Genomic DNA, 20,720 nt, shown 5'->3' with positions numbered 1-20,720 from the left:
GGGACTAGGGAAATAGAGGTGGCAAAGGCCAAATTTAGATTTCTAGGAATTATGTAAGGAATTTTGGTAAGAGAAATTGGTAGAGAAGAGATTTGAGTGGAAGAGATAAATGTTATTTTTGTTGTTGTTGATTGAATTTGAGATGCTGGCAGTTCTGCCATGGATGTGACAAGAAGTCAGTGACCGGTGGCCTTTGATTAACTACAAAATAGAGAGGAGTGAAGCCCCATTACTAGGAGCTATGGAAAAGGTTACAAAGGAAGTAGAAGAAGCGCACATAGACCACATATCAGATAGGTGACAGTGAACACAGAGGATAAAGCCCTGACTTGTGTGGCAGAGATTAATACCAAAGAGGTTGCTTTGATAAGAATATGTTTGGGGAGGTGGGATGAATGGGATCTGGGGTTTTGTAGAAAACTTATTTCGAAAAAGAATTGCTTCTGATTTAGAGGGAAAAAAAATTGGAAGGATAATGGAGGCTCATGTCAGATGCTTTTGGTCTTCATTTCCTAGAAGCTGAGATCATCCACAGAGAATGAGGTTAGAGAACAATAATTTAGGCTTAATGGAAATATCTGGAAATAAATACTGAGACATGGTTATGAGGTAAAATGAGTAAGAGCCACAATGAGGATCTTCACAATGTTAAGACATTTCCAGTCCCCTAGTGTCTCCGCTCTCCAACTGGTTTTGCCGTTTCCTAGCCCTTCTTTTCCCTTTCATTCCTTAAGTCCTCTAGAATCTATTTCAGTAAGATTCACAGTGTTCTTTTAGGTTCACCAAACTGACAAGACACACTTCAGGTAAAGATTCTTAAACAGAAAATTTATTGGAAGAATTTTGATACAATTGTTTATTCTTTTTAGGTACATCTGAGGTTAAACAAAATACATACAAGAATGTCTTCAAGTAGCAAAAAGTGAAGTATATACATTACTGATTTGTTGTACTTAAGCAAATATCATAATCGCTCACTTTAGCACATGCAAACCAAATTACAACGCAGTCTTTGAAATGACATTCCAACCTAGCTTTGTACTCTTTTAAACATTTGTTTAGAAATGTTTTGATGCCACAGTCTTCACCAAAGGAATCAAACCCAAATTCAAACTTTGCCATATGTTTAGAAACCATTAAAGACAGGGAGGTAAAGTGTTGTAGCCGTGTTGAGAATATACTAACAAGAGATTTGGCAAATTGTCATTTACAGTATTTGATATAAAAGGCCCATCCTATATATTGATCAACTCACAAATGCTGGGGCAAAATATCACTTGGGAAGAAATATCACTGAATTTACTGTTAGAGGAAGCAGTGGGATTACTTGGCAAACTCTTGGCAGGGATACATCTCGTTCAAAATGGAATCTTTACAGAGCTTAACTGATGCATGATGTGTGATATATAAACAAAATTCTAATACTAAAATTCAAAATAAAGCTTTATTTTCACTAGTAAAAGGGGGAAGTTTTACAGTGGTAGCAGCAATGAAAATAGGTAACAGAGAAGCTCTAGTAAAATTTAGTATTTAGAGAGGAAAACATAACTATCCTAGGAATATTTAAATCATTTAATACATGTAGTGTTTTTTATAGGAACACCTTCAAGATACATCGCAAAGTTTTGGATAATACATCTGGGACAAATGAAATAGAAGACATGATATACACAGGTCCTTAAAGTAATATGAATATGGCAACTTTCCATAAAAACAAAGAAGACAATGTGTTTTCTCATTTGGCTATACAAAATATAAAAATTCAAGTGACCCAGGTTCCAGTCCCAGTTCTGCCAAAGTCTGGTCCAACAACATGCAAAATGTAACATCTCTATACGTACTTCCACTGTTTCTGTATTAAGATGAATGAGCAGCTCACTGGGCTACTTGGAAAGAAAATGGCCCAAGTGAGTGTAAAGTCACTTATTTGTGCAAAAAAAGCCAAAGAAAAGCTGAGTTCTGTAATAAACAGTGAATTATTGGTTTTGTCCCTAACCCTTACTGTTGTATCCACTAATATCGACCTTATTTCCTCACTAGTCAACCAAATATTTACTGAGTATTTAAGTGTAAATTCATGCTAAGTTTTGGGATAATAGGATGTATCAGACATTCTTTTTTACAGACTTCCAACATCATGATCAAAATTACAAATACAAAATGAAATACTATTATTAATTTTAAGAACAGATTACTATTAATTATGAAATAGATTTCTTCCTTTTGAAAAGGTGTCTATAAAATATGTTATAAGATCAACCAGTGTCTCTCTCATGCCGTACAAAATTATACTTCTTGAAAGACAATTTCCTAATAACTAAGTTAACATCTCTTGCCAGTTCAGTTTTTCTTGATTCACTGGCACTGACTCTCTTCCGGTCACTCCTTTTAAGCAGCATACTCTGAGTGTCAATGATACTTTTTCCTTTTTTTTAAGTACTAAAAGTGCTTAAAGGAGTTCTGGTTGCTCTTTTTCGCAGTTTAAGTTCAATGGCAAAGGTAGGAAATCGGCATAAGAGGATAGAAAGGGAATGAGTCTAAATAAACAATGTTCATGTATCGCCTGTTCCCATGTCAATTTTGTCATGGTCATTGTTCACTGATTTTATAGGAGTCTATTTAGATCTGCTACAAGTTTTTGGGTGTTTAACTCATTGTAGAATGACACACATAAAACAGAGCAGTCCAGAAAAAGCTCTGGATTTAGAGTCAGTGCTTTATCACTATCCCCCAGGAGTCATTTAAATTCTCTTGCAGTGCTCTTCTTCATCTGTAAAATGGGTTAAGAATTCCTTCCTCACAGGGTTTTTAAGAGAATCAGAAGAGAAAACATATTTGAAAATGCTCCGTCTATCATAAAATCATGCAAAATTCTTTTTTAATAGAATGTGAGGATTTCAAATGTGATAACATGAAAACGGCCACCACACACACCACATAAACACTTAATAAAGATTAAACCCTACTCTGTCTTTCCGTATAATTTGTAGTTAGAAAATGGTTAAACATAAACCAAAGTCTGTCTGGATTTTATGGCTGAGACCTGAATCACTAAGGCTTCTGGGGGATAATGTGTTCAGACAATCTTCTTCCATTACTAAAACTTTTAATCAGTGTTCTTTAAAGAAAATAATTTCCATTTTTGCTAAAGTTCTTGTGAATTGGAAAATAATTTGTTTCGAGGATGGCGACAGAAAGAAAAAAAGCTTTCTCCAGGTAATGATTTTATGAGGAATTAAAAGACTTGTTCTATACAACATTTAATGCCCAATTTTGTGTGGCTCTGAGAATAAAGTTAAAAGTTCAAAAGCTCTCCAGTGACTGAAAACTAAAGTAGCAGGACTGAAATGATATAACCTGTACATTAGCCTGGTTTCTAAAAAAAGTACCAGCGTTCACAAAATAACTAAGCAATCCTTAAACTGGATTAAGCCTTGGGCAAAATTAACAGATGAATTCACTCGCAAGTTAAAAGTATCCAATGCACAAATGTTATCAATTTTGCAAAAAATCAGGAACTGGTTTTACAAGAGTAAAAAAGTAAAAAAGAGTAAAAAAAAAATTATATCTTCTGTAAAGAATACTATGGAACTAATATTTGAAAACCTCATAATTAGATATGAAAAGACAATAAAACTCCGTTTATAAAGTGTGTTACTGTACCAAAAAGGGAGGTCAGATGTCCTTTATTTACAAATGCTTTTTCATCACATTCACAGAAAGGCAAATATTACACTGGAGAGGGAGCACAGTAAAATAGAAAGAACTCTCGACTTGGAGTCAGAAGGCCTGGATTCTAGTCTTGGCTTTGCCACTACTTATCTCTGACCTGGAGTAAACGACAGCTTTTCTGGGCTTCCATTTTCTCATCTGTAATAAATGAGAGGTAGAACGAGACTGCTTCGCAGGACAGTCCCCTTACAGCTAAAATTCTGTGTTAATGCAATATTTTTGTTCTTAAATCCCAGCATTACATAAGAGGATGCTGCCGTATTAATAATCTCTAAATTTGCTCACAGTAGGTAAAAACATTAGAGAACTCTGACCAACTGCATTTGTAGTCAATGATTTGGCTTCTTTACAAAGTGCGCAAAAGTCACAGTATTTGGGTTACTGGTGTCTACGTGTAAGCTCTGAAGAATGCTGAAGCATTCTGGACACCAGAGAAATCACAATGCCAATAATGTTACCACTTCCTTATGCCGGTGGGGACGACGACGCGGGGACAACGGCGCGAGGAACATTGAGCTACAGACAAACTAAACACTATCCTTCACAAGGTGCAAGGGAGTCAGCATTATAAGGGGGCCATCCTTACATAGGTTAAGCCTTTCATCTTGACTAATCGAGATTTAAAACCACAAAACTAGTGTAGGTATACTTCTACTTGGGGAAGTTTACTTGGCAAGGTAAACTTTCCCTGAGCAATACAAATTTGTTCTCCAGAGAATAATTTGTTTTTTAAAATATTAGCAATGTTATACTCAGATACTCAGATTTGCCCCAAAGGTTATTCTAAATTTTATAATACTAATCAAGTAGTATTTCTCAATAAAATTATCTACTTTAGCAAATACATCTGTGCCAAGAACACTGATAAGACAAAGTAGTTCCTAAGAGTGAAAAAGAATTTGCTTTTTCTCACTAACTTTTTACTGCTGCGCACACAGGTTTAAAGACATTTAATTAAAGCATAAATATTACTGCCAATCTGCCAAATGATAGGAGCTGGCAATCTCTTGTAGCAGGTACAAAATTAAGAGTTTCATATCACTCTAATGCTCTATACAGACAATGCCTTATCAAACAAACAAACAAAAAAACATACTCATGCATTTGTGTATTCAGAGTATAGTTAAAGTGATGCATATGCTGACAAAAACTTCACTTGGAGGGATCAGCGAAAGGCAGAAGTGGATCTTCAAAACGCACCGGTAAATTTTATAGGCCAGTGCAAATATTATCTCCATACGTGAAATAGCAATACAATTGCACATAATCAGTTTTTAAAGGCACACATCCCAAATCCCTGTCTTCATCTTGATCTGTCATTTTCCGTGATATGCCCAAACCCAGAGAACAGCCCAGGCTTCCATCAGGCTTGGCAGTGGATGCAAACTTCCAAATAACTACTTAACACTTATGATGAAGAAGCAGTACCATTAACAGGACATTTCCTTTTATATTATACTTTCCCTCTTCAAACATTTCAACAATTGTTTCAGTGAAACATTCCACTGCAGGAATTCTTAGCTTTGGAACTGCCGGGCACTAAGTAAAAATGTTTTGAAAATACTACTTAATCTGCAAAAAGACTATTGACAGTTCATGTCAATATGTAGGAGTTTAGAAAAGCATGAAGCAAGTAGTCTAGTTTTCCTAATACAATAAACAGTAGTTCATAAATTGTGGGTCAGAAATAGGGGAAAAGATACTCTAAAAATTAGGGAAAATCAACAGCGATTTCTGCCACAGCAGTGAAAAAGTGCTTATTATTGATTTACATTCTAAACAATTACTTCCATCCTGCAAGGTTTTACTTCCCCCAACAATTTCAATTTTTTTTTAAGTAACAAGGGAATATACGTTGCAATAAAATGAAGTAAAATGGGAAAATGTCTATCTAGATCAATATTTCTTCATAAAACACAGAATATTTAAATAGACTGTTCAAGCACTTGTCATCTCAAATTGCAATTTTATTTTTCAAATACACAAGAACCTAGAAATCAACTTATTAACTTCTAAGATACCTGTGTTAGGAAGAGTTCTATATTACCACGTTTGCTCTGTACCTTCAATAGTTCAAACTCAATAAATGCTGCTTTAGGATTCTTGAAAGCAATTGTGTTTGTGCAACACTTGCACAAGAAAATTGTATGACTCGGATTTGAAGAATGGAAAAGCAAAATGACACTGTCATAACCATTTCTGTCTTTATATTGCTTTTTCCTTTCATTAATAAAATCCACAAAAATGGCAAGGATAGAGATAGGAAAGTTTATCAAAGACAGTAGCTTTCATAGAAATTTGGAATTTAGCGAATGTTTTAAGTCAAAACAACTGCCTGTGTAACAGATGTATTTGCAATGTTCTGAAAACAGTCCACAAAATAAGTTAATGTGTAATTGATTTAAAAAGCAAAAAAAAAAAAAAAATCTTTTATTTTTTGAAGAGAAAAAGTAATAAAAGGAAAAGTTTTATATATCTAAACCTATGCTGGAAGTACACATAAAGACAACCTGTATACATTACTAACAAGAGTCTTATTTTGTACAGATTACAGAATATTCATTAAAGAAAATATGACTTTTGATGGTAAATTTCTATGCTGGCAAATACATTTTCTGAGACAAAGGCACTTTGAAAACCCAATATGGTTTGATTCATAAGTTTGCAAGGTACAAACAATTTTACAAACATATGATTAAACTGAAGAACGTCAACAATTGTGACATTACATATAAAACAGATTTCCATTTCTTTTTTTAAATAACACTGGTTTTGTGGGAATGAAAGCAGTGGTTTCCAGCAGCTTCAGTGAAGACACTTCAGATGATTAGAGGCCCACAATCTGAATTTCTTACTGGCTAGGACGAGGGGTGAACATGAGGACATTTGAAATGGGGGAAAAAAAAAAAGGAAGAAAGAAAGAAACAAACAAAAAGCAACACCCTGGAACAAAACTAGAAACCTCAGAAATCAAAAAACGGGTTTGGAGGGAAGAGCACAAAAGACAAGACCAGAAGTCCAGAAGAGATCGTCTTCATTCTGGTCCCTTCGCTGTGAACTCCCTGCAGAGTGCAAACAGCTGGCACCAGTTGGTCTACTTGATGCTGGGAAGTTGTAGTGATGATTTCTCTGTTTCAAAAAGCTAGATACAATGTTTTGGATTGTAAAGTACCAGAAAAAGTCGGTGCCCAAAAAAGCATAATTTCTTTTCATTCATTACATGGCCGCAAAGTCAATCTGTACATAAAGCTGTCTCACTCCAGCCTGAAAAGTTTAAAAAAATATTAGAAAATCAAGCAAGCCAATAACAAACTATATAGTTCAGAAAAGTAGAAGGGAAAAAAAAAGTCTTTTTTTTTTTTTTTTTGAAAAAGGAAAACTTATTTTTCCCTTCAGCCTCTGGGAAATATCCATTTTTCATCTAAAGTGCTCATAATTTTATTTTAGAAACAGGTATATTCATAAATTACAAAAGAGTCTCCATTTACCCCTACAAAAGAAAGCCTTGCTACTAATTACATGCCTGTCCAACTGAATTCTGGAAAAATTAGTTACCCATCTACCATTATTCTGCTAGTGAACACCACAGTGCTTGACAAGTTGGCTACTAAAATCATAAATCAATCCAGTCTAAATCTTCCCGTGATAAATGATTAGGAAATGCTTAAATAATTATATCCATCTATTGGTTATTTAATTACGTTATATTCCCAATTCCTCTGCAATTTTGGTTATGAATTTGCTACTCAAGTTCATTGTTCTTAAAAATGCTCCCATCTCTCCTGTATTATCAATTTTTCTATTTGTACTATCTATAATTCTTTTTCTGTCTTCTCTCTTGAATCCATTTCAACAAAGCTTTTGCCACCTACCATTTTGCAAAGCTATCTGTCAAGGTCACCTCAAAGTTGCTCAGACCAGTAATTCTCAGTCCTCCTCTCAGTACTAATCTATCAGCAAGGACAGAGGCGCTCACTTCCTCCTACTGACATATTTTCCCCCTCTTGCTTCCATAGAATGCTCCGTTTGCCCTGTTACCTCACTTACCAATCTTTCTCAGTCTTCTCTGCTGGTTTTTCCTATTTCTGAACACTAAACACTGAAATGCCCAAAGGCTCAGTCCTCAGATCTTTTTCTACACTTGTTCCCTACTGGATCTCATCTAGCATCCAAACTTTCAGTACTATCTATATGCTCACACCTCCCACATCTGTATTACAGACTGGAACCTTCCTACCCTCTACGTGACAGTTCCACTTGATCTCTGACAAGCATCACAACACAGCCAAATTGAACACTATTTCCTCCCCCTCAGACCAGTTGATCCTGTATCTTCTATAACTTAATTCCATCCTTAACGTTGCAACTAGAGAGTTTTCTTTCTCTCACACCCAACTCATTAGCAAAACCTGTTTGCTTTACTTCCAAATAATGCAAACCCAGAATCTGACCACTTTACATCACCTCCATTGCTACCATCCTGGCCCGAGTCACTATCATCTCTTGCCTAGATTTTGCAGTGGTCTCTAAACGAATTTCCACGCTTCTGCCTTTGCCCTCCCTTGGTCAATTTCCAGTAGAGCAACTACATGGAATGACGTCACTCCATCATTCAAACCCTGCAACAGCTTATCGTCCGTAGTCCTTACAAGGCCACAGTCCATAGGATGGCATACAAAGCCCTCCCATGATCCTCCTGGCCCCTCGTTACCTCTCTGGTCTCATCTCTTACTCCTCTCACTTTGTTCACTCTACTTCAGCCACACTGGCCCTTCTGCCTGGAACAATGTTCCTCAATATAAGCACATGATATACTCCCTTCTCTTGTTGCATCTTTACCTAGACATCAGTAAGGCCTACCTGACCACCCTGTATAAAATGTATTCGATTCATTCATCCAACAATTATCCTCTGGGCATCTACTGTATTCCATCTACCCTTCTGTCCCCTGGGAATACAACAGTGAACAAAACAGATTAAAAAATATTCTTGTCCTCACGGAGTTTATATGCAACTGGGAGCTAGGAAGGAGGAGAGATAATAAACAAGCAAGTAAATACAGTATGTCAGATGGTGCTATACAGGCTATCGAAAAAAAGCTTGCTACAAGGGATGGTAAATGCCTCAGCACCTACCCTGTTCTCCCATCCCTAACACTACCTTCTGATATATTAAAACTTATTTGCTGTGTTGCTGTGCTTTATTGTCACTGTCCCATTATAAAGTAATCTCTCCAAGATAAAGGATTTTGTCTGTTTTTTCACTGCTGACTCCCAGAACCTCAAGTAGTGACCAGCACACAGTAAGTGACTGATAAATATTTGTTGGAGGAACTAATTCCCTTCTTTCAAATAAAAATGATTTTTTAAAAATTAAAGCATACAATCAGTTAAAATAAGTACTTTCTTGCCAGTACCATAGAAAGAAAGGTAAATTAGAGTATTTAACCAAATAAATAAATAAATAAATATAAATAAAAACTCAAAAATACAAACAAAAAACCAGAGTGAGGGATAAAATGTTAACATTACCCTTAACAGTGCTTTCTGGGCTCCACAAAGCGTTACTTTCTAGCATGGCCTTTTCCCTAGCATTCAGGTAGGAGAGCTCTGTGCAACACTAATGAATGCTTAAGAGGAGTCGGGAACTACTCTAATGGAATAAAGAACTGGCTAGACCCTGGAAGTTACCAGCACAGAAAACATTTCAGCTCTTTTGCCTTATTTAAAAAAAAAAATCCTTGCTGTGGTAAAGGTAAATCTCTCTGAATATACATTTAATAGCAACTTCTCCTTAGGTTTGTGGCAGAAAAAAGACAGAACTTAGTATCTATATGATTTTGAGCTAAAAATTAAAACCAAATCTCAGTTTTTCTCATTGTAAAAGTTATTCATAAATACCAACCCTACTTATCTCACAAAGTTATTACATATTCATCCAATATTTGACAAATATTTAATAAATTCTTGCTATATACCAGGCACTATTGTAAGGATCATATGTGAATATATAAGAAAGGATTTAATATGCTATAAATAAAACTATTAAATCAAATTGTCATGATTACAATTATATTTTATTTACTCAACCCCGACGACCCCTGAAATAACCACATTTTTGTCCTTAAAAAAGCAAAAACCATGTAATGTTCATTGTGTCTTATATCCTGAGAATAATGTATAAACCACAATTCAGTCAACATTTTTTAAATTGGAAAGACAGCTAGTTATTTTTAACATCTATGCTACTAAGAAAATAAAAATTGTAACCTGCTGCCATAGTCTTGGACTATCCTCAATAAATATTAATTGTTGTAGAAAGGAAAACAAACCAGAAGAAAAAATTTGGAAAAATAAATAGGAACATGGCTATAGAAAATTTGGTTTGTTTCATTACCAATTCTCAAAAACTACAGAAACTTCTGACTTTAGTTTTTGATTGAACATATACTATTAATCTCTTTCCCTTTAAAATGAAGTCTTGAAAAACTGTCTTTTCCATGTGAAAATGAAATCATTTCGAAATTAGTGAAATAGTAAGTGAATATGATAAAATTACAAGTCATGGACAATAGCAAGCTGGGTCTGGGTTCCTTTTTCTATAAATTGGGGGTAATAGCACATGTCTTGTAAGGATAGATTAATATGCTAGGTACCTATCAGAATGCTCGGCACACAGTAGGCTCTCAGCAAGGCTAGCTATTGCTGCTCTTACAAACCTAGGGATTTGTTGGCCTCACATTCTACGGCTGGTCACTCCAGCCTCCTTAGGAGGTTGGGTTGTGGTGGACATCTAGAACATACGATGAAAACAGAAAATGGAAAGATGCATAATAAAAAAATGCAGATGTAATAGAAAGTCAACACTTATAAAAGATTTTTAAGAACACCCTACAAGCAGGAAAATAAATGGAAAGGGTGGGAAAGTGGCTAGCTGCCTGGAAAGGGGGGGATAGCTTCTCCCTATCCCCACTCTTGCCCTCCATCGGATATAACAAGGTTGAGTGAGGTCCCTGGTCAGACAGGAAAGCATTACAAAGGCAGGAGCGTGGCAGGTGTGGATGGAGGTTTCTGAAACAGGAAACTCCCACTTGGGCTTGTGAGGAGGCTTTTGGGTTCCTTCCTGGGTATCAGTGTAACTTCTATTTTGAGGCTAGAGAATACAGCACAAAAACCTGAAGCAGGAAGCTGGGGGCTTAAGACTGAAAAGGCAAAACAGAACCAGGCAGTAGAGGAGAAAAGATGGAAGAAATCAAGGTATAAGTTTTATCAGGAAGTAAATGGTATGTATTAGCTTGATTGTCTTTTTTGCCTTGTTGAACTGAGGAGGGTAATGAACCCCAAGCATATTCTAGATTTTTCTTCAAACATTATTTCTAATGAAAGTGTATTAAAAAATGGATAAATGATATCAGTTTAAAACAAGGAAAAAATATGTTAAATTGTCTTCCTAATCCAGTATCCCACTTTCTATTCATATTAAAATACTAAACCTAAAAAATAGATTTTCTCTTTCATCAATTCCCAAATGACAACTCATTTTTAAAAAGTTAGTGCAAGGGAAGAAAGAGGGGACCTTTTCTATGCCAACAGAAAACCTTATCCTTTGAAAACTGGATTATCACTTAACTGATAATCCCAGAGGAATCTAAGTACTGAAGCGACGGACCCTAATTAACTTCTATTACTCTATATTCATGCATAGCAAGCCAACAGCTTTAGCCATTAAAGATCAACTGATAACTATGGAAAATAAAAATTAAAAAGACATGGCTAATATACAGTTCTAAAATAGTCACAAAACTTTTAGTTTTATAAACAAAACAGAAAGTTATAATTCTCAAACTTCTGATGTTATTAAGTCTTTTCAATTTAAAGTTATCCTCATAGAAATTTTTAATAACCAAATAGTTTGGTTAAAATAACCAAACTTTTAACCAAAAACCTTTACTTAAATTATGACTTAAGGTCAGCTATAAGAAAGACACCTAAAAATGTCATAAAACCAAAAAGTATAACTTATTCCTCAGAAAATCCTTCCTATGGTCTTTTGGAACTAAGACTACCAGTACTTCAAGTCTTTCTACAAAAAATATACCTAAAGCATTAGTGTGAATTTTTTCGCAAAAATGAAGTAATTTGAGTTTGATTACTTTTGATAAGTAAAATCTATGAATAAGATTCAATTTAAAATAAAAAAATGTCAAAAATTTTCAATTTAATTTCATGAAAGGAGAATGTTACTGCTAGCTCTGGATATACACATAGCATTGTGGATGTACATTACTAGGGTATAAGCAGAAAAGGGAAATTAATAAAACATTTCAATTTTGCACATGTCAGAATTAAATAACAATCACAAAACAACATTAAAATCATTAAATATACTGACTGAAAATGATTCGTAGGGTAATTCCCCTCTCCCCTCCACTGGGAAAAATGTGTTGAAACACATTTTTGTTCCATCTTCACTGAAGACCTCAAAGAGTATCTTCAAGGAATGAAATAAAGTTGGCTTGACCTTAGCTGACAAAAAGGCTTAAAATATTTTTCAGAGCTTAAAAATTTCAAAACCCAAATATAGTTTCCAAAACCAAAGAAGCAGCTGAACAAACTTTCAACTTCAGCCATTTTAAAAGCCAAGAGGTTCTAAGGTTACCAGAAGAACCTCCCTCCACCTACTTCAATTACAACTTCAGCAGTTCCTAAGCACAGACGCAGCTGCTCTCTCATTTCTAAACCGAGACACTGCATTCCTTCTCAGAGGGAAAAGCGTGACTAAGTGCCAAAGTCGTAGGGGAGCATGGGATGTCCTAGAGAGCAACAGAAGCTCCCAGTATGAAGACGGAAGGACATGGTGTTACCAGGAGAAATCTGAGATTAAAGAAGGGAACAATGACCTAGAAATGGCAGTGAAAGCAAGGTTATTGCTAGTCATGCTCTCCTTTAGCCACTGAAACAGGGATGGGTGAAAGAAGGACTCAGACATACTGTGAAGGCCTTGCATACTACATTATGAAAGTCCTAATGATACAGGTTTATTATACTGTCTGTTAATAAAGAGGGCTAGTTCTTAAAATTCTGGAGTAAATAAGTGGTATCAGCATATTGTTTTGTAATAGAGTAAGTCTTGCTGTCACTTACATATAAGATTATTTCACTAATTATTCCCAAAGGAACATACCCATACATTTCCCTTTATTAAAGATGAGAGACTGTTTAATTTATGCTAAGGTCTGAATTTAACTAAACTACGTATTATGTTCTGTTGTCCATGTCTGAGGATATGATGTGCCTCTCTTTTTCTCTCACTCTTTTCCATAAACACATATATGTGTGTATGTATATATTTGCTATGAAGTCTCCTCTCATCTAGAATAATGCTCCATCATTTTTATTTTTCTTTCATGACACTGACACTTTTTTAGGAATCCAGACTAATAATAGTCTTGTAGAAGTTTCCGCAAGCTGGGTTTGTCTGGTTGTTTGTTAGTGATTAGATTCATGTTAACCATTTCTGGCAAGAGAACCACACAGGTGCATCACATCAGGAGGCACACGTCAGTTTTTAAGCACAGATTTTTAAGACATGGAGCAAGTTTCTTCATTAGATCTATGTGTTAGATACTTTTGTCAACAGTGTCAACATTTAGATTTTTTGCCAAATACTTCCAGCAAACTAGACCAAAAGAAAAAAATTTGTTTTTGTCTCTCTCTCTCTCTCTCTTTAGATGTTCTTGATACAATGTTCTTATTCTCCCAATATATACAGAATAATAGTAATAATCACTCTTACTGTGATTAGTCACCTCACTGTCAACTCATGATGGCATAAGCACTCACTGAAATAATTTGGTTGCAGGCATACACTGACTAATTCATGATTCCCAACACAGTATTAAGAGAAACTGAGCAGCACATTAAGCTAGTAAATCACACAGAAGTAACTATGGATTTACTATCACACAAAAACGGTTAACATACTGTGTTTCCCTGAAGATAAGACCTAGCCAGACAATCAGCTCTAATGCATCCTTTGGAGGAAAAATTAATATAGGACCCAGTATGTTTTATGGTGATGTGATGTGATTGTGATTGTGATTGTGATGTGATGTGATGTTGAAGACCGGGTCTTATATTATAGTAAAATAAGACTGGGTCTTATATTAATTTTTGCTCTAAAGGACGCATTAGAGCTGATTGTCTGACCATGTCTTATTTTTGGGGAAACACGGTAATTTGGTTTTAGCTAAAGCCACTGACAAGGCATTATTCTTATCCCAAGTGCTATTTTAGAATTCCTGGTTTCAAACAGCATCTGACATGTCTTAAAAGTTATGCAAAGTGAAGGAGAATGTACTTTTTCCTAAAGCAACTCAAATCAGTACAACGATGAGTCAACAGGACCATCTTCCTTTTATTAACTAAAATAAGGATCTCCCAAATTTGACTCTGTGGTTGAAAAATAAAAAAAAGGACATTTATGTTTACCTCATAGTATAGTAAATATGTATTTAATATGTTAAATAGTAAATACTTTTAAAACCAGTAGATACAATAACTTCTAAGACCCCAAAAAAGAAGTTTAGTAAAAGTCATACCTGAGTAAAAATATTATGTGTTTGGCTTAAAATCCACCTGGCGTCAGCATCAGGTGCTACTACTAATTTCAAGGTCCCAACATAAACGTCAGAACACAAGGTCCAGAAGTGCTGTTCTTGTAAACTGTAAACTCCTTGTAACTGCTGCACCTAAAATACAAAGGGTAGATATTAATATCAAATCAAGTACAAATACCCCGTCCACTTAAATTATTATGCAATATATCAGTGACTATGGATTCTACCCTCTAGTAAACCATGGAGGGATGTCTCAATTAATCAACAAATACCTACTGAGTACTCATTATTAGTCAGGTACCATGATAGGTGTTTGGGAAATATGAATGAACATGTATCAAAATTTGTAGAGCACAGTTGAGATGCCTAGAAGGAAATTTACATTTTCAAATACATCAATCAGAGAACAAATATACACACAAATGAGGTAAGAAACTGGGAAAAGAAAGTAAACTCAAAGAAATAAGAAGGAAGGAAACAAAGAAATCAATGATCTGGAAATTTTTAAAAAAAAATAGAACTCACAACATCAAAAAACTAGTTCTTTGAAAAAATTAATGAGCTAGAGTCAGTGTTTCTTAATGGGGGTATATTTTGGACAGCACAATTATTCACTGTGTAAAATTGTCAAACTATGAGACCTCTGCATCCTCAGGCCCCAAGGAACTAAATGCCAACATATACCCTTCCCCAAATCACATGACACCAAAAAGGGAAGGATGACTCTAAGTGTTTCCAATGACGCCTTAGGTTGAGAACCATTGGCAAGACATACTGATGGAGGTAAAAAAATTTTAAAATAAAAGAATATACAATTAAACAAAATACAAATTGAAAAAGGAATTAGAAGTAAGAGATTTTAAAAACCATAAAAGGAAATACTATGAATACTATATGAATGTATCATGTGAAGATAGAAAATATTACAACTATGTAGAATCCAAACATTTCTCACCATCTCTACTGCTATCAGCTTAGTACAAGCCAGCATTATCTCGAGTCTGGATTATTACAATTAACTGGTCTCTATTTCTAGCCTTGTACCTCTTCCATTTATTGTCAACACAGTAGCCCAAGTGAGGTCTGGTTACTTTAGGTCTCTGGTTACTTTAGGTCAGATGCTGCCACTCTTCTTATGAAAATCCTCCAGTGGCTTCCCATCTTACTCTGAGTAAATAAAAGCCAATGCTTTCACAATGACTTACATGGACGCACGTCACGTGGCCTCTCGTTACCTTATTCACCTCATGTCCTACTTACTACTCCTGCTCTTGCTCCCTCTTTCTTAGCTACACCAGCCTCCTCATCATTGTTTGAAAAGTCCAGGCACACTCCTCTCGCAGGGTATTCGCTATTCCCTTTGCCTGGAGTGTCCTTCCTTCCAGATTTCTGCATGGTCCACTTTGTTTGGGTCTTTACTCAAATGTCATCTTCTCAGTAAGCCCTTTATTGTTACCTTATCTAAAATTAGATGTTTTCATTTTTCAATTTCTCTGCTTTGTTTTACTTTTTGGCACATAATATCGTATAACACATTATTTATTTATATTATTTATATTGTTTATTATCTGTCTCCCCTGGTAGAATTCAAGCTCCATAAGGAAAGAAATTTATTTTTCTTTTTTATGTTTTGTATCCTGGCCCAAGTAAGTGCTTAGTAAATTATACATATAAAATGAACAAAAACACAGTTTTGGTGCTTGCTTTAGCAGGACAAAAATTAGAATGATACAGAGAAGATCAGCATGGTCCTTTGTGCCAGGATGATATGCAAATTTGGGAAGCGTTCCATATTTTTGTGGTAATAATTTCACAATGTTACATGTGTATCAAAACATCACACTGTATACCTTAAATATATATATATACATATATATATATGTATATATATATATATTTATCATTTTTACCTCACTAATGCTGGAAAAAATAAGTAGAAAATGAAATTGAAAAAAAAACACAAACCCACTATTTTGAAAACAGAGACAAAAATGGATGAATTTCTGGAAATACAGAAAATGCCATAACAACAAAAAGGAAAATGTGAAAGGACCATTAAAAATTGAAAAGGTAATAAAAATTCTCTTACATAAGTCCCAGTCCCAGGGGGCAAACTTTCAAGGAACACATGACCTCTGTCTTAGTTTTTCCAGAAAACAGAAAAGAGACGCTACCTCATATTAGTAAGAAATAATCTTGACCTCCAACCAGGTGAAAACAAGAAATCATAAACTAATTTATCTTATAAATTAAATAAGCTAAATCTAACAGCATATTAAACAAGTAACATATCATGACTAAGTTGGGTTTATCCCAAGAGGGAAAAATAAAAAACTCTATTACTGTTATTCTTCAACAATGAAGGAGAAAAATCACGTAGACATTTCAATAAAAGCATTACAAATTGTTTAATAAAATGCAACACTTATTTATGATTAAAAAAAAGTGATTAGGACACTTCCTTAACTTAATAAAAGATATCTACCAAAATGAACAAAAAACATTTAAAGAAGAAACCTTAGATGTATTCCCTTGAAGATCAAGAAAAAGATAAAAATCTCCAAATTACTGCTATTGTTCAATATTTCTATAGAGATCTGGAGAGGATGAACTAAGATCAATACTCAGAAGTTAAAATAAAGGCTCAATATAAAAAGATCTTTACAACAATTACAGCAGTTTAAAAAGAGAAAAAGGTTCCTCTGTGAAGGGCTTAAACCAGGTTTCCTGGAAATGGTCAAAAAGCTGGATGATCAAATGTACATTCTAGGAGATTCTTGCAACAGACAAAAGTCTAGACCAAATGCATTTAGGATTCTGAGATTCTCTGATTTTTAAATCATCTATTTGGAAAGTTAATTAAGATAAAATTGAAATTATTCCTATCAAAAAAATTTTTTTTATCAGAATTTGATAAATGTAGGCATCATTTCCCACAAGATAGTTGGTGGGAAATTTGAGACAATACCCACTGTGCCCTTTTTAAAAAACTGCTTTACTGGGAAAGAGGTCAAAGTGGACTTTCTCTTCCACTTTCCGGATTCTGACAACATAATGGTTTGAACCTACATTTGTCTAAGTGGCACCATCATGGAATGATCTACTGTTAGTGAAACAACAACCAGACTTAACAGATTTCTTCTACTACTACCTCCATAGAAATAGCAATACAAGGACACCCTTGCAGTTATCCTACAGACTAAGGAATGATTCCTATAGAAACTGGCTTTAATTCTCAAAATAAAAGATGTGCGGACAGCGTAGCTACAGATGAAAATCCACGTTGCTTTTCCAACTCTGACAGTGTAGTACAATAGAAATGGCATAAGCTTTAAAGTCTGAGTGGTATGTGTTAGAATCCTGATTCACCACTAGCTTTTGTTGCATTATCTAAATTACTTCAATTCTCTGAACCTCAATTTTAATGTGGGGAAGAAGGATGAAACTGGCCCTGTATGGTTATTTTTAAGAACAGAAACAACGTATGTATGTCACTTAGTATTGGGACCAGCTTATGGTAGGCATTCAATAAATCGCCTTTTTCTCTTCCACAACCATGCTGACTAGTCCTACCTTAAAATCACAACCACATATGGGCAACACCTCACTTTCCCTATATCGAAAAAGACTATTTTACACCTTCTTTTTCTGCTGGTTCTATAATCTCTGCATGATTACACTGCCTTGTACGTTAAATTGTAGAGAAAACAGAAGCAAACAGAAAATCCCTTATCCTGTACCACCAAATGCACCAGTCGGCCCTCACCTATGTCAGCACTTTTTGCCTTCCCTTAGAGGATACAGTACACCTGGCTACAGTCTACAATTAATTCCCCTATAGTACTTTGAGGCTGCGGGAGGTGGTTTCCTATCTTTTTTCACCTTCAAGAACTCAAGAACTTCATTCCTTCAGTTACCTCCTTCACTACCATATCATCAATTTCTTCCTCTCAGATGGACCATTCCCATCGAACAAACATGCTCTAGAACTGCTCTGTGCAATGCAGAAATCACTAGACACGTGGCTACACATATGAAAATAAAATGAAATTAAAAAACTAATTGTGCTAGGCACATTTTAAGTGCTCAATAGCCACATGTTACTGTGACTTCCACATCAGACAGTGTAGATTGTAGAACACTTCCATTACTGGGGAAAGTTCTTTGGGAGAGCACTATTCTAAAATACTCCATTTTAAGAACAAATACCCTCTCCCTTGATACATCCATAGCCAAGCTATCAGCTCATTTCTTTGCTCCGTTTAACAACTCTTCTTAAAAGAGTTGTCTGTAATCATGATCTCTACTTCCTCAATTCACTTTCTCCTTAATCTACTCAAATCACTGATCTCTCCAACTCCACTGAAACTGCACTCACCAAAATCATTCATGATGTTTGTGATGCCAATCAGTGATCATTCCTCTGTTCCTACCTTGACTGGCTCACAAAAATATTTGGCACAGTTGATAGCTTCCTCTTCCTTCGCTCTGTGATACTATATACACTTCCAGTTTCCCAGCTCCCTAACTAACTCTCCCGATCTTCTGGCTTTCCTACCAGTCCTCTAAATCTGGAGTTGAAAGTCCAGCTAAAAGAACAAAGCTTAAATGCTATTCATATGTTGATGACTCTAAACTCTTTCTAGTTCTAACCTGTCCCTAAAATACCAGATTTGCATATTCAACTGCTAACTGACTTTCCTCTAGAAGTATAGTAGGCATTTCAGTTTTAACAAATCCAGACTAGAACTCTTGATTTGGGGGGAATTTTCCATCCTCAAACCTGCATCAACAAAGCCTCAGTCTCAACAAATGGTATTGGTATGAGTCAACGCCTTTTCTCCCCTCTGCTAACATAATCTATTTCCAAAAACTTATCCAAAATCTCTCCGTATCTTCACCTTCACTGGGACCACTGGAGTCCAAGCCATTTTCCCACTTAAGCCTCATAGTTGGTTTTCTTTGCATTTATTTTCCCTAGAATTCATTCTGTAACAGCAAACAGAATAATCTTTTAAAAACTTTTTAAAGTTTTATAATGCTCTTCCTGCCTGAAAGCTTTCTAATGCTTCCCGCTGAATTAGAATTAAATCTAAACCTCTTAGTAAGACCAAAACCGCTATATGATCTGGCCCCTACTATTCTCTCCAAAGTTTCCAGCCACTCTTCCCTATGGATGGCCTTTTTTTTCTGTTCTTCACACACACTCAATTATTACCACCCACAGAAGGTGTGTATTAGCATTTTCCTCGAGTACCTAGAGCACTTCCCCAGGATTTCCACATGGCTGACATCTTGTCATCAATATTTCATTTCTTTGACTATGGCTTCCTCAGTAAATCTAATGTCACCATCCATGTCTACCACTTGACTTTGTTTTACTCCTCTTATAGTAAGTATCACTGATATTTATTGATTTATTCTCTAGTGCCCATGTTTTTCCACTAGAACATAAGCTCTTTGAGAACAGAGACACTGTCTGTCTTGTTTACCATTACTTCCTTTGTGCCTTAGAAGAGTATCTGGCACAAAGCAGGAGCTCAAATAATATATGTTGAATAAATGCTTATATCATCTGCTATTCACATCTATACCTTAAAAGAGCTGCTCGATTTCTAGACAAGGACAACTTCTACCACATTTTCCTTAGTAAAGTTCAATATTTTCCAACAATTTTATTCTGGTTTGTATAAATGGCACTCATGGTCAGCATTCAATCTTGGAAGAAATACTAAATTACACACACATGCTACCCATATTTATAAAAGTTAAAAACCCTAACAGCTTGGAAGCAGCATAACATCCAATGGTTTGGAAGCTTTGAAACTTACCCTCTGATAGCACTGAGGCAGAGTATTTTCCAACAGGGGAGGAGTTCTCTGCATTAATATTCCAACAGACTCTCTTAAAAGAGGAATAACACTAAAAAGGAAGACAACAAATTTATTAAAGCCACATTCTAACAATGCCATCCTGTAAGAAAGTAATAATATACCTACCTCCCTATAGAATATGGTAAGATTTATCAGAATAATATGAGGAAAAAGAATCTAGTCATTGTTCTAGATTTTTTATATGATCAATAAATTATCTAAAATAAAAGAGCTAGAAAAAATGTATCAATGTATGAAAAACGAAACTCAGAGTACTGCATAGTAATGGAGCATCTTAAAAATCTAAACACAGCAGTCATTCAACTGTTATTTAAAATAGCCGGAATCTTCCAAGGTAATCTATAAAGCATATATGGCCAACTGGTCCTTAACATTTATCAAATATTTATATGCATTTATCTGAATAATACCATTAAGAAAAATACAAAAAAATTTAATATGGCATATATTAGTCCATTTGTCCAATATTTTTCCAA

At 35.1% G+C, this 20,720-nt stretch overlaps 1 protein-coding gene and 1 pseudogene across 1 annotated transcript in view; one reads left to right on the top strand and one right to left on the bottom strand.

The window, feature by feature from the left end:
* Window positions 1-1,197: 1,197 nt before the first annotated feature.
* SLC30A7 (solute carrier family 30 member 7) overlaps window positions 1,198-20,720 on the bottom strand; it is a 67,059-nt gene continuing 47,536 nt past the window's right edge. Inside the window, exons 9-11 of the mRNA XM_033092375.1 lie at window positions 20,182-20,272; window positions 14,333-14,482; window positions 1,198-6,996 (exon numbers count right to left, since the gene is read on the bottom strand). Of these exons, the coding sequence (XP_032948266.1) occupies window positions 6,949-6,996; window positions 14,333-14,482; window positions 20,182-20,272 (289 nt within the window). The 3' untranslated portion in view covers window positions 1,198-6,948. The remainder of the gene's footprint in view (window positions 6,997-14,332; window positions 14,483-20,181; window positions 20,273-20,720) is intronic.
* Window positions 16,050-16,148, top strand: LOC117015494 (uncharacterized; annotated as a pseudogene).

This window comes from Rhinolophus ferrumequinum, chromosome 22, assembly GCF_004115265.2.
Source record: "Rhinolophus ferrumequinum isolate MPI-CBG mRhiFer1 chromosome 22, mRhiFer1_v1.p, whole genome shotgun sequence".
Taxonomy (NCBI): Eukaryota; Metazoa; Chordata; class Mammalia; order Chiroptera; family Rhinolophidae; genus Rhinolophus; species Rhinolophus ferrumequinum.
The sequence above is the reverse complement of the archived record's forward strand: the minus strand, read 5'-3'. Positions and strand labels throughout refer to the sequence as shown.